General features: G+C 38.8%; 1 protein-coding gene across 1 annotated transcript in view; it reads right to left on the minus strand.

Annotated features, from left to right (window-relative positions):
- Window positions 1-15,000, minus strand: part of LOC113809128 (glycine receptor subunit alpha-2-like) — a 28,616-nt gene that overhangs the window by 7,089 nt on the left and 6,527 nt on the right. Inside the window, exons 2-4 of the mRNA XM_070115861.1 lie at window positions 2,620-2,744; window positions 2,043-2,143; window positions 687-754 (exon numbers count right to left, since the gene is read on the minus strand). Coding sequence (XP_069971962.1) covers window positions 687-754; window positions 2,043-2,143; window positions 2,620-2,669 — 219 coding nt within the window. The 5' untranslated portion in view covers window positions 2,670-2,744. The remainder of the gene's footprint in view (window positions 1-686; window positions 755-2,042; window positions 2,144-2,619; window positions 2,745-15,000) is intronic.

Below are 15,000 nucleotides of genomic sequence, written 5' to 3' on the forward strand. Positions count from 1 at the left end.
GGAGAGAGGGAGAGAGAGAGAGAGGGGGGGGGGAGGGATGGAGAGAGAGAGAGAGAGAGAGAGAGAGAGAGAGAGAGAGAGGGAGGGAGAGGGAGGGAGGGAGGGAGGGAGGGAGGGAGGGAGGGAGGGGGAGGGGGAGGGGGAGGGGGAGGGGAGGGAAGAAGGGAGGGAGAGAGGGAGAGGAGAGGGAGGGAGAGAGAGAGAGAGAGAGAGAGAGAGGAGAGAGAGAGAGAGAGAGAGAGAGAGAGAGATAGATAGATAGATAGAGAGAGAGAGAGAGAGAGAGAGAGAGAGAGAGAGAAGAGAGAAGAGAGAAGCGAGAAGAGAGAGAAGCGAGAAGAGAGAAAAGCGAGAAGAGAGAGAAGCGAGAAGAGAGAGAAGCGAGAAGAGAAGAGAAGAGGAGAAGAGGAAAGTAGGAAAGAAAAGAGAACAGAGAGGAGAAGAGAAGTACAGAACACATAAAAAGCGAGACAAAACAAAAGATGAATAACAGAGAATAGGCAAGAGACGGAAGGCATACTGTAATAATACAGTATGCCTTCCATCTCCCGCCTATGCCAGTACCATCAACATAACTAGATTAAAAAGTCTTCAAATCTCCAATTCAGGATATTTTACCCGAAAGGACCATTTCTTTTAAAGTGGACAAATTTGTTCTTTTAGGAAGTAAAGGGTTACATACTCACCCCATTAACCTCATCGATTTTCGGCAAGTTTCTCACCAGGACAGAAATTCCCACTTCTAATGGTTCGGCTGAAAAAAGAAAGGAAGAAGAAATACAAAACCTGCAGCTAAATAAATGATATACTTATGCAAAAAGGGTAATAAGAGCCATTCCTTTTGGCATTGATAAAAAACAGCTTGGATTATGCATATCTTCAGAGAACAGCAAATGCGAGGGTTTAGTTCTTAATATGAATAGCCTGTTAACACTGACACACTGTTTGGTAATTGCAGCAATGATGGTTATAGTATGTATGATAATAAAAAATAGCGACACTACGAATGGAAAATGGAAATAGCGTTGATAACAGCGGTGATGAGAATAATAATCGCTAATAATAGTAATAATAATGATGATGTGATAGCAACAACAACATAACATTAGCAATATCAACAATATTTGAAGCTGCAGAATGAGCATGGACGAAAACACAACTATTAATAACGTAAAACACCAGTAAATTAGTAGTACCAGTAACACAGCAGTAACAACACTACCTCGGTTCTGCTGTACGAATCCCTTCCTAAAAACAGCTGATCGCTTTTTCTTTCTCTCTCTTTTTTATGAAGCGTTACATTTTCCTCAATACGTTCTATTCTCGTGCTTTGTTATCTGTAGGTGTGCCTTTCTCCAAAATCGCTTTGTTAACTTTATCGCAAATGAGACAATAGCTACTTAGTAATGAGAGTAACAGCATGAAATTGTGAGCAAGAAAGGAATCAACGTTCTTTTAATGGAAGTCTTTTTCATTATTCAAGAACGTTTACAGAACAATGTTATTTATCATGCTTTATGAGGAGGACGGAAACATGAAATTAAAAAACCGAACGGAGGGGAATATATCAATTTATTTTCATTTCACCAAAATAAAACTCGCATAGACGGAGGCGAAAAATAATGTGCTTGGATAAATAATTTAAAAAAGCTTTATGTTTGAAAGAAACTTAGGAATAATAATAATGATAATAATAATGATTATAATAATAATAATGAAATCATCAATTATCATAATAACAATGATAATTATGTTCCTACCACTACTCCTACTGAGTAACCATAATAATATAAATGATAATAATAATAAAAATTATCACAATAATAACAACAGCAGCAACAACAACAATAACAACAACAACAATGAAAATAATAATAATAATCGAAATAAACCAAATCGAAAATGTAAAACAGGTGAATAAGTCAGACAACCCATAGATCATAGAACCGCATGCAAAATTTCTAGCCTTCGTAGACCCAGAAAATAAAAATAAAAATAAAAATAAGCAACTCGGTCAGCTGGAAGACCGAGTGTTGCCATACACGTGTCATTTTTGGGGAAGACTTCCTTGCGGTAATTGGGGCCTGTGTAGGTCGTCCATTCCTCTGTCGGGATCTCTGGGGTGCTGTTGTGGGCTGTGGCGCTGCGAATGGATTTATTTATTGGTATTAATGACACGGGGATAAGGTCTATATTCCATGCTTATGACTAGGTAACTTGAGTCTAGACTGTAAAGTGGAAAAATGGGAGATTGTGGTCGTACTAAGTGGCAGAAAGTGGGAAAATATACTGTATGTATGTACAATATGTGTGTGTGTGTGTGTGTGTGTGTGTGTGTGTGTGTGTGTGTGTGTGTGTGTGTGTGTGTGTGTGTGTGTGTGTGTGTGTGTGTGTGTTGTGTGTGTGTACGATTTAACTTATTTATCTATTTTATTAAATTCCTATTTTTCCTTTGAGCCCCCCCCCCTGCATCGAGAAATTACTATTAAAATAATTAAAATAATTGCGTTTGTGGCTAACTCACTCGCAATCACAACAATAAATGAAAATAACAATCCCTTGATGTGTATATTGTTACACGAGGTCGCAGAATAAGCAAAGAGAAAGAAAGAAATTTACCTCACAAATAAAGTCGCATATATCAAACTCTTCAATAAGTTAGCCGCCATGTTTCAGTTCAGCGATGACGTCATGACCCGGTGTTCGTGCTGAGGTGACCCTGACTTCAAACACTTCATTGCTTGCTGTGTTAAAAGAAATAAAGACAATTGTTATAAGTGTTTTTTTTTTTCTTTCGTATTCTTTTACGAATCAGGGGAAATATTAATTTCTCTTCCACGTAGAAATTATATATCCAGTGTTTACCCATGGAATATAATGGAGGGACAGTGTCTCATGCACAGACCTGGACAAACCTGACGTTCGTTAATGGAGAGGAATGATCATTTTTTTTTCCTTATATCACGCTTTTAAGACTTTTTAAAAGCCTGACAAGGAAGCGGTTCATATTAAAAACAGGGTTTCAAAACTGCAACATATGCGTGAGCTACAAAAGAAAAGTTCTACAAGCAAAATCAGCTTATAATACACGGTTAGAATAACTTTCGCCTTTCTCTCTACCTAATTTAATACCAAGTGCGTGATAATTATTAACTTCTACATACCCCAAGTCACAAAGAAGGAGACCCTGTAATATACATAAAAAATGAAATTAGGTGACATTCCTTTTTTTTTCTTTCCCTCTCGCGGCAATAATCACAACTATGTCAAAAGCAATAACCTTAATGTGTTGTCGCCATTGTAGGCATACCTTTTCTTATTTTTTTGTTGAAGATTAATGGGGAATAATGCCTTGTCAGCATAAGTCTTTCGCTGGGAGTCAAAGTTATAATGACTTATATTGATTTTGAAAACAATTATCAGTACTGGGGATAATCATGATAATAACAGCACCAACATAATAATTATTATATATATGATAGTAATGATGATGATAATGACAATGATGATAATAATTATCAGAATTAGTTATAATTATACAACAAAACAGCAAAAACTGCTTTAATAATACCAGCAACAATAACATGCATTACTACCACTACTAAATGATATAAATATATGTATTAGAGAAAGGATGTAAACTATATAAAACACATGTTCATATTCGTCAGGGAACGACGATAAAATACATTCAGAGCTATAATTCTGTCAGCCAATTGCTAGCTTTGATGATTTAATCGGCTTGTGGATAAATGCTGATTTGTTTTGCATTTACAGCTTCAGGAACAAAATAAAAGTTATAAGAGCACGGGAGGGGGAAGGGGGAGAGAGAGGGGGAGGGGGGCTGTTCCGATCTTTGTAGATCCGACACAGATAATATATAGAACACTCTATAGATTTTAATACTGGTTATGATATAGGAAATTATAAGCAGAATAATAAAGAAGGTCCCATAAAGAACTATGAATGAGTGAAAAGAGTGACCAAGCATGCATACCAGCTAAAAGAATAAACAAATAATAACATAATTAAGCAAACGGCCGCATTTACTGTAAAAAAAAAGGTCCGTAAACAAAGATCAATATTCTGTGTCCGTGGATTGTATTTTTCAATAAATAATGAGACGCAAATAATTTCCCAACATAATTTCCTCATTCTAAAATCCTCAGAATCATTTCTTAGTAAAGGATTGTTTACTTCAGCAAATGCATCCCACAATATCTTTTAAATTAAGAATTTGTGAAATCTCTGGATATGGATATTCTCTAGACCTGAATATCTGTGCTGAAATGTGCAGCTGAAACCGACCATTTTTTATGTTAAAAGTATAAATAACAATTCTATATTAATTTATATTACTATTAACTTTATATTACTAGTTTTGCTCGCATTCAAGGGGAATATAACATTTGAGACATTTGTAAATACGATAACTTATTCAAGACGAAGAAGTGTCTTGCAACTCCGAACGCATATGAAAAGTTTTTCTTTGTCAATATTCTAACATTCGAATCAATGTTGAGGTTAATTAAGAGGTGAAAGAATTAATTGCCTTCCAATATAGCGTATTATTGTGCGTAATTCGGCGCCAAGGTTTAAACAATCGAAGAAAATACGTTTTTTCCGTTACACGTGAATTCAAAATACATCGTCATGTTTCCCCATTGCAGTGTTAAGTGACCCTCGCTTTTTATATCAACACGAATCACACGAATCTTTGTTTAAGCATTAAACAAATACGATACAGGTTGGCCCCGAAAGTTTAATAACTAGTTTTAACTGACGACCAATTCATATAAAACATGCAGTACTTTATTGCTGGACTTCCTTAGCATGTTTGCACACCTCATCAGCTATGGTGAATGCATAGAGCCAACAGATTAATATAAGGAATGATTAATAAATAAAGCAGCGTCATACCTGCCAGAAATATACCATAATAAAATATTATTACCTATTCTGCTTAAGTCCTTCCAACGCAATCGAACAATTCCCGCGCGAACGAACAGCGTTTCATGACACGTATTTATGCTTGACTTTTACTCTCTTCGTTTTTGCTGTCTATTGAAAGATCAAATTGTCCAACAATATTTCGCCGGGATAAAATAGCCGAGGATCTATGAAAAAAATAGGCGAGGGTTTGCTAGGTTTAGGATACGTAAAGAGGTAGGGCCTAAGAACCATATGAGGGGCTGGTCCTTTATTATCTCTATAAATCATTTCCTGGGGGCTGGTCCTTTATCAAGTATCTCTAAAGTATTTCCTGGGGGCTGGTCCTTTACTAATTAAGTATCTTTGTAAATCATTTCCTGGGGGCTGGTCCTTTATCAAGTATCTCTATAAATCATTTCCTGGGGGCTGGTCCTTTATCAAGTATCTCTAAAGTATTTCCTGGGGGCTGGTCCTTTATCAAGTATCTCTATAAATCATTTCCTGGGGGCTGGTCCTTTATTAAGTATCTCTATGAATCATTTCCTGGGGGCTGGTCCTTTATTAAGTATCTATAAATCATTTCCTGGGGGCTGGTCCTTTATCAAGTATCTCTATGAATCATTTCCTGGGGGCTGGTCCTTTATCAAGTATCTCTATAAATCATTCCCTGGGGGCTGGTCCTTTATCAAGTATCTCTATAAATCATCTCCTGGGGCTGGTCCTTTATTAAGTATCTCTATAAATCATTTCCTGGGGCTGGTCCTTTATTAAGTATCTCTATAAATAATTTCCTGGGGGCTGGTCCTTTATCAAGTATCTCTATGAACCATTTCCTGGGGGCTGGTCCTTTATCAAGTATCTCTATAAATCATTTCCTGGGGGCTGGTCCTTTATTAAGTATCTCTATAAATCATTTCCTGGGGGCTGGTCCTTTATCAAGTATCTCTATAAATCATTTCCTGGGGGCTGGTCCTTTATCAAGTATCTCTATAAATCATTTCCTGGGGGCTGGTCCTTTATCAAGTATCTCTATAAATCATTTCCTGTGGGCTGGTCCTTTATCAAGTATCTCTATAAATCATTTCCTAGGGGCTGGTCCTTTATCAAGTATCTCTATAAATCATTTCCTAGGGGCTGGTCCTTTATCAAGTATCTCTATAAATCATTTCCTGTGGGCTGGTCCTTTATCAAGTATCTCTATAAATCATTTCCTGTGGGCTGGTCCTTTATCAAGTATCTCTATAAATCATTTCCTAGGGGCTGGTCCTTTATCAAGTATCTCTATAAATCATTTCCTAGGGGCTGGTCCTTTATCAAGTATCTCTATGAATCATTTCCTGGGGGCTGGTCCTTTATCAAGTATCTCTATAAATCATTTCCTGGGGGCTGGTCCTTTATTAAGTATCTCTATAAATCATTTCCTAGGGGCTGGTCCTTTATCAAGTATCTCTATAAATCATTTCCTAGGGGCTGGTCCTTTATCAAGTATCTCTATAAATCATTTCCTGTGGGCTGGTCCTTTATCAAGTATCTCTATAAATCATTTCCTGGGGGCTGGTCCTTTATCAAGTATCTCTATAAATCATTTCCTGTGGGCTGGTCCTTTATCAAGTATCTCTATAAATCATTTCCTGGGGGCTGGTCCTTTATCAAGTATCTCTATAAATCATTTCCTGTGGGCTGGTCCTTTATCAAGTATCTCTATAAATCATTTCCTGGGGGCTGGTCCTTTATCAAGTATCTCTATGAATCATTTCCTGGGGGCTGGTCCTTTATCAAGTATCTCTATAAATCATTTCCTGGGGGCTGGTCCTTTATCAAGTATCTCTATAAATCATTTCCTGTGGGCTGGTCCTTTATCAAGTATCTCTATAAATCATTTCCTGGGGGCTGGTCCTTTATCAAGTATCTCTATAAATCATTTCCTGGGGGCTGGTCCTTTATCAAGTATCTCTATAAATCATTTCCTAGGGGCTGGTCCTTTATCAAGTATCTCTATAAATCATTTCCTGGGGGCTGGTCCTTTATTAAGTATCTCTATAAATCATTTCCTGTGGGCTGGTCCTTTATCAAGTATCTCTATAAATCATTTCCTAGGGGCTGGTCCTTTATCAAGTATCTCTATAAATCATTTCCTGTGGGCTGGTCCTTTATCAAGTATCTCTATAAATCATTTCCTGGGGGCTGGTCCTTTATCAAGTATCTCTATGAATCATTTCCTGGGGGCTGGTCCTTTATTAATTAAGTATCTCTATAAATCATTTCCTGGGGGCTGGTCCTTTATCAAGTATCTCTATGAATCATTTCCTAGGGGCTGGTCCTTTATTAATTAAGTATCTCTATGAATCATTTCCTGGGGGCTGGTCCTTTATCAAGTATCTCTATAAATCATTTCCTGGGGGCTGGTCCTTTATCAAGTATCTCTATAAATCATTTCCTGGGGGCTGGTCCTTTATCAAGTATCTCTATAAATCATTTCCTGGGGGCTGGTCCTTTATCAAGTATCTCTATAAATCATTTCCTGGGGGCTGGTCCTTTATCAAGTATCTCTATAAATCATTTCCTGGGGGCTGGTCCTTTATTAAGTATCTCTATAAATCATTTCCTGGGGGCTGGTCCTTTATCAAGTATCTCTATAAATCATTTCCTGGGGGCTGGTCCTTTATCAAGTATCTCTATAAATCATTTCCTGGGGGCTGGTCCTTTATTAAGTATCTCTATAAATCATTCCCTGGGGGCTGGTCCTTTATTAAGTATCTCTATGAATCATTTCCTGGGGGCTGGTCCTTTATTAAGTATCTCTATGAATCATTTCCTGGGGGCTGGTCCTTTATTAAGTATCTCTATAAATCATTTCCTGGGGGCTGGTCCTTTATCAAGTATCTCTATAAATCATTTCCTGGGGGCTGGTCCTTTATCAAGTATCTCTATAAATCATTTCCTGGGGGCTGGTCCTTTATCAAGTATCTCTATAAATCATTTCCTGGGGGCTGGTCCTTTATCAAGTATCTCTATGAACCATTTCCTGGGGGCTGGTCCTTTATCAAGTATCTCTATAAATCATTTCCTGGGGGCTGGTCCTTTATTAAGTATCTCTATAAATCATTTCCTAGGGGCTGGTCCTTTATCAAGTATCTCTATGAACCATTTCCTGGGGGCTGGTCCTTTATCAAGTATCTCTATAAATCATTTCCTGGGGGCTGGTCCTTTATCAAGTATCTCTATGAATCATTTCCTGGGGGCTGGTCCTTTATCAAGTATCTCTATAAATCATTTCCTGGGGGCTGGTCCTTTATCAAGTATCTCTATAAATCATTTCCTGGGGGCTGGTCCTTTATCAAGTATCTCTATAAATCATTTCCTGGGGGCTGGTCCTTTATTAAGTATCTCTATGAATCATTTCCTGGGGGCTGGTCCTTTATCAAGTATCTCTATGAATCATTTCCTGGGGGCTGGTCCTTTATTAAGTATCTCTATAAATCATTTCCTGGGGGCTGGTCCTTTATCAAGTATCTCTATAAATCATTTCCTGGGGGCTGGTCCTTTATCAAGTATCTCTATAAATCATTTCCTGGGGGCTGGTCCTTTATCAAGTATCTCTATAAATCATTTCCTGGGGGCTGGTCCTTTATCAAGTATCTCTATAAATCATTTCCTGGGGGCTGGTCCTTTATCAAGTATCTCTATAAATCATTTCCTGGGGGCTGGTCCTTTATCAAGTATCTCTATAAATCATTTCCTGGGGGCTGGTCCTTTATCAAGTATCTCTATAAATCATTTCCTGGGGGCTGGTCCTTTATCAAGTATCTCTATAAATCATTTCCTGGGGGCTGGTCCTTTATCAAGTATCTCTATAAATCATTTCCTGGGGGCTGGTCCTTTATCAAGTATCTCTATAAATCATTTCCTGGGGGCTGGTCCTTTATCAAGTATCTCTATAAATCATTTCCTGGGGGCTGGTCCTTTATCAAGTATCTCTATAAATCATTTCCTGGGGGCTGGTCCTTTATCAAGTATCTCTATGAATCATTTCCTGGGGGCTGGTCCTTTATCAAGTATCTCTATAAATCATTTCCTGGGGGCTGGTCCTTTATCAAGTATCTCTATAAATCATTTCCTGGGGGCTGGTCCTTTATCAAGTATCTCTATAAATCATTTCCTGGGGGCTGGTCCTTTATCAAGTATCTCTATGAATCATTTCCTGGGGGCTGGTCCTTTATCAAGTATCTCTATAAATCATTTCCTGGGGGCTGGTCCTTTATCAAGTATCTCTATAAATCATTTCCTGGGGGCTGGTCCTTTATCAAGTATCTCTATAAATCATTTCCTGGGGGCTGGTCCTTTATTAAGTATCTCTATAAATCATTTCCTGGGGGCTGGTCCTTTATCAAGTATCTCTATAAATCATTTCCTGGGGGCTGGTCCTTTATCAAGTATCTCTATGAATCATTTCCTGGGGGCTGGTCCTTTATCAAGTATCTCTATAAATCATTTCCTGGGGGCTGGTCCTTTATCAAGTATCTCTATAAATCATTTCCTGGGGGCTGGTCCTTTATCAAGTATCTCTATAAATCATTTCCTGGGGGCTGGTCCTTTATCAAGTATCTCTATAAATCATTTCCTGGGGGCTGGTCCTTTATCAAGTATCTCTATAAATCATTTCCTGGGGGCTGGTCCTTTATCAAGTATCTCTATAAATCATTTCCTGGGGGCTGGTCCTTTATCAAGTATCTCTATAAATCATTTCCTGGGGGCTGGTCCTTTATCAAGTATCTCTATAAATCATTTCCTGGGGGCTGGTCCTTTATCAAGTATCTCTATAAATCATTTCCTGGGGGCTGGTCCTTTATCAAGTATCTCTATAAATCATTTCCTGGGGGCTGGTCCTTTATCAAGTATCTCTATAAATCATTTCCTGGGGGCTGGTCCTTTATCAAGTATCTCTATAAATCATTTCCTGGGGGCTGGTCCTTTATCAAGTATCTCTATAAATCATTTCCTGGGGGCTGGTCCTTTATCAAGTATCTCTATAAATCATTTCCTGGGGGCTGGTCCTTTATCAAGTATCTCTATAAATCATTTCCTGGGGGCTGGTCCTTTATCAAGTATCTCTATAAATCATTTCCTGGGGGCTGGTCCTTTATCAAGTATCTCTATAAATCATTTCCTGGGGGCTGGTCCTTTATCAAGTATCTCTATAAATCATTTCCTGGGGGCTGGTCCTTTATCAAGTATCTCTATAAATCATTTCCTGGGGGCTGGTCCTTTATCAAGTATCTCTATAAATCATTTCCTGGGGGCTGGTCCTTTATCAAGTATCTCTATAAATCATTTCCTGGGGGCTGGTCCTTTATCAAGTATCTCTATAAATCATTTCCTGGGGGCTGGTCCTTTATCAAGTATCTCTATAAATCATTTCCTGGGGGCTGGTCCTTTATCAAGTATCTCTATAAATCATTTCCTGGGGGCTGGTCCTTTATCAAGTATCTCTATAAATCATTTCCTGGGGGCTGGTCCTTTATCAAGTATCTCTATAAATCATTTCCTGGGGGCTGGTCCTTTATCAAGTATCTCTATAAATCATTTCCTGGGGGCTGGTCCTTTATCAAGTATCTCTATAAATCATTTCCTGGGGGCTGGTCCTTTATCAAGTATCTCTATAAATCATTTCCTGGGGGCTGGTCCTTTATCAAGTATCTCTATAAATCATTTCCTGGGGGCTGGTCCTTTATCAAGTATCTCTATAAATCATTTCCTGGGGGCTGGTCCTTTATCAAGTATCTCTATAAATCATTTCCTGGGGGCTGGTCCTTTATCAAGTATCTCTATAAATCATTTCCTGGGGGCTGGTCCTTTATCAAGTATCTCTATAAATCATTTCCTGGGGGCTGGTCCTTTATCAAGTATCTCTATAAATCATTTCCTGGGGGCTGGTCCTTTATCAAGTATCTCTATAAATCATTTCCTGGGGGCTGGTCCTTTATCAAGTATCTCTATAAATCATTTCCTGGGGGCTGGTCCTTTATCAAGTATCTCTATAAATCATTTCCTGGGGGCTGGTCCTTTATCAAGTATCTCTATAAATCATTTCCTGGGGGCTGGTCCTTTATCAAGTATCTCTATAAATCATTTCCTGGGGGCTGGTCCTTTATCAAGTATCTCTATAAATCATTTCCTGGGGGCTGGTCCTTTATCAAGTATCTCTATGAATCATTTCCTGGGGGCTGGTCCTTTATCAAGTATCTCTATAAATCATTTCCTGGGGGCTGGTCCTTTATCAAGTATCTCTATAAATCATTTCCTGGGGGCTGGTCCTTTATCAAGTATCTCTATAAATCATTTCCTGGGGGCTGGTCCTTTATCAAGTATCTCTATAAATCATTTCCTGGGGGCTGGTCCTTTATCAAGTATCTCTATAAATCATTTCCTGGGGGCTGGTCCTTTATCAAGTATCTCTATAAATCATTTCCTGGGGGCTGGTCCTTTATCAAGTATCTCTATAAATCATTTCCTGGGGGCTGGTCCTTTATCAAGTATCTCTATAAATCATTTCCTGGGGGCTGGTCCTTTATCAAGTATCTCTATAAATCATTTCCTGGGGGCTGGTCCTTTATTAAGTATCTCTATAAATCATTTCCTGGGGGCTGGTCCTTTATCAAGTATCTCTATAAATCATTTCCTGGGGGCTGGTCCTTTATTAAGTATCTCTATAAATCATTTCCTGGGGGCTGGTCCTTTATCAAGTATCTCTATAAATCATTTCCTGGGGGCTGGTCCTTTATCAAGTATCTCTATAAATCATTTCCTGGGGGCTGGTCCTTTATCAAGTATCTCTATAAATCATTTCCTGGGGGCTGGTCCTTTATCAAGTATCTCTATAAATCATTTCCTGGGGGCTGGTCCTTTATCAAGTATCTCTATAAATCATTTCCTGGGGGCTGGTCCTTTATCAAGTATCTCTATAAATCATTTCCTGGGGGCTGGTCCTTTATCAAGTATCTCTATAAATCATTTCCTGGGGGCTGGTCCTTTATCAAGTATCTCTATAAATCATTTCCTGGGGGCTGGTCCTTTATCAAGTATCTCTATAAATCATTTCCTGGGGGCTGGTCCTTTATCAAGTATCTCTATGAATCATTTCCTGGGGGCTGGTCCTTTATCAAGTATCTCTATAAATCATTTCCTGGGGGCTGGTCCTTTATCAAGTATCTCTATAAATCATTTCCTGGGGGCTGGTCCTTTATTAAGTATCTCTATAAATCATTTCCTGGGGGCTGGTCCTTTATCAAGTATCTCTATAAATCATTTCCTGGGGGCTGGTCCTTTATCAAGTATCTCTATAAATCATTTCCTGGGGGCTGGTCCTTTATTAAGTATCTCTATAAATCATTTCCTGGGGGCTGGTCCTTTATCAAGTATCTCTATAAATCATTTCCTGGGGGCTGGTCCTTTATCAAGTATCTCTATAAATCATTTCCTGGGGGCTGGTCCTTTATCAAGTATCTCTATAAATCATTTCCTGGGGGCTGGTCCTTTATCAAGTATCTCTATAAATCATTTCCTGGGGGCTGGTCCTTTATCAAGTATCTCTATAAATCATTTCCTGGGGGCTGGTCCTTTATCAAGTATCTCTATAAATCATTTCCTGGGGGCTGGTCCTTTATTAAGTATCTCTATGAATCATTTCCTGGGGGCTGGTCCTTTATCAAGTATCTCTATAAATCATTTCCTGGGGGCTGGTCCTTTATCAAGTATCTCTATGAATCATTTCCTGGGGGCTGGTCCTTTATCAAGTATCTCTATAAATCATTTCCTGGGGGCTGGTCCTTTATCAAGTATCTCTATAAATCATTTCCTGGGGGCTGGTCCTTTATCAAGTATCTCTATAAATCATTTCCTGGGGGCTGGTCCTTTATCAAGTATCTCTATAAATCATTTCCTGGGGGCTGGTCCTTTATCAAGTATCTCTATAAATCATTTCCTGGGGGCTGGTCCTTTATCAAGTATCTCTATAAATCATTTCCTGGGGGCTGGTCCTTTATCAAGTATCTCTATAAATCATTTCCTGGGGGCTGGTCCTTTATCAAGTATCTCTATAAATCATTTCCTGGGGGCTGGTCCTTTATCAAGTATCTCTATAAATCATTTCCTGGGGGCTGGTCCTTTATTAAGTATCTCTATAAATCATTTCCTGGGGGCTGGTCCTTTATCAAGTATCTCTATAAATCATTTCCTGGGGGCTGGTCCTTTATCAAGTATCTCTATAAATCATTTCCTGGGGGCTGGTCCTTTATCAAGTATCTCTATAAATCATTTCCTGGGGGCTGGTCCTTTATCAAGTATCTCTATAAATCATTTCCTGGGGGCTGGTCCTTTATTAAGTATCTCTATGAATCATTTCCTGGGGGCTGGTCCTTTATTAAGTATCTCTATAAATCATTTCCTGGGGGCTGGTCCTTTATCAAGTATCTCTATAAATCATTTCCTGGGGGCTGGTCCTTTATCAAGTATCTCTATAAATCATTTCCTGGGGGCTGGTCCTTTATCAAGTATCTCTATAAATCATTTCCTGGGGGCTGGTCCTTTATCAAGTATCTCTATAAATCATTTCCTGGGGGCTGGTCCTTTATCAAGTATCTCTATAAATCATTTCCTGGGGGCTGGTCCTTTATCAAGTATCTCTATAAATCATTTCCTGGGGGCTGGTCCTTTATCAAGTATCTCTATAAATCATTTCCTGGGGGCTGGTCCTTTATCAAGTATCTCTATAAATCATTTCCTGGGGGCTGGTCCTTTATTAAGTATCTCTATAAATCATTTCCTGGGGGCTGGTCCTTTATCAAGTATCTCTATAAATCATTTCCTGGGGGCTGGTCCTTTATTAAGTATCTCTATAAATCATTTCCTGGGGGCTGGTCCTTTATTAAGTATCTCTATGAATCATTTCCTGGGGGCTGGTCCTTTATTAAGTATCTCTATAAATCATTTCCTGGGGGCTGGTCCTTTATCAAGTATCTCTATGAATCATTTCCTGGGGGCTGGTCCTTTATTAAGTATCTCTATAAATCATTTCCTGGGGGCTGGTCCTTTATCAAGTATCTCTATGAATCATTTCCTGGGGGCTGGTCCTTTATTAAGTATCTCTATGAATCATTTCCTGGGGGCTGGTCCTTTATCAAGTATCTCTATGAATCATTTCCTGGGGGCTGGTCCTTTATTAAGTATCTCTATAAATCATTTCCTGGGGGCTGGTCCTTTATCAAGTATCTCTATAAATCATTTCCTGGGGGCTGGTCCTTTATTAAGTATCTCTATAAATCATTTCCTGGGGGCTGGTCCTTTATCAAGTATCTCTATGAATCATTTCCTGGGGGCTGGTCCTTTATTAAGTATCTCTATAAATCATTTCCTGGGGGCTGGTCCTTTATCAAGTATCTCTATAAATCATTTCCTGGGGGCTGGTCCTTTATCAAGTATCTCTATAAATCATTTCCTGGGGGCTGGTCCTTTATCAAGTATCTCTATAAATCATTTCCTGGGGGCTGGTCCTTTATCAAGTATCTCTATGAATCATTTCCTGGGGGCTGGTCCTTTATCAAGTATCTCTATAAATCATTTCCTGGGGGCTGGTCCTTTATTAAGTATCTCTATAAATCATTTCCTGGGGGCTGGTCCTTTATCAAGTATCTCTATAAATCATTTCCTGGGGGCTGGTCCTTTATTAAGTATCTCTATAAATCATTTCCTGGGGGCTGGTCCTTTATCAAGTATCTCTATAAATCATTTCCTGGGGGCTGGTCCTTTATCAAGTATCTCTATAAATCATTTCCTGGGGGCTGGTCCTTTATCAAGTATCTCTATGAATCATTTCCTGGGGGCTGGTCCTTTATCAAGTATCTCTATAAATCATTTCCTGGGGGCTGGTCCTTTATCAAGTATCTCTATGAATCATTTCCTGGGGGCTGGTCCTTTATCAAGTATCTCTATAAATCATTTCCTGGGGGCTGGTCCTTTATCAAGTATCTCTATAAATCATTTCCTGGGGGCTGGTCCTTTATTAAGTATCTC

The sequence above is a fragment of the Penaeus vannamei genome, chromosome 38 (assembly GCF_042767895.1).
Source record: "Penaeus vannamei isolate JL-2024 chromosome 38, ASM4276789v1, whole genome shotgun sequence".
Classification (NCBI taxonomy): domain Eukaryota; kingdom Metazoa; phylum Arthropoda; class Malacostraca; order Decapoda; family Penaeidae; genus Penaeus; species Penaeus vannamei.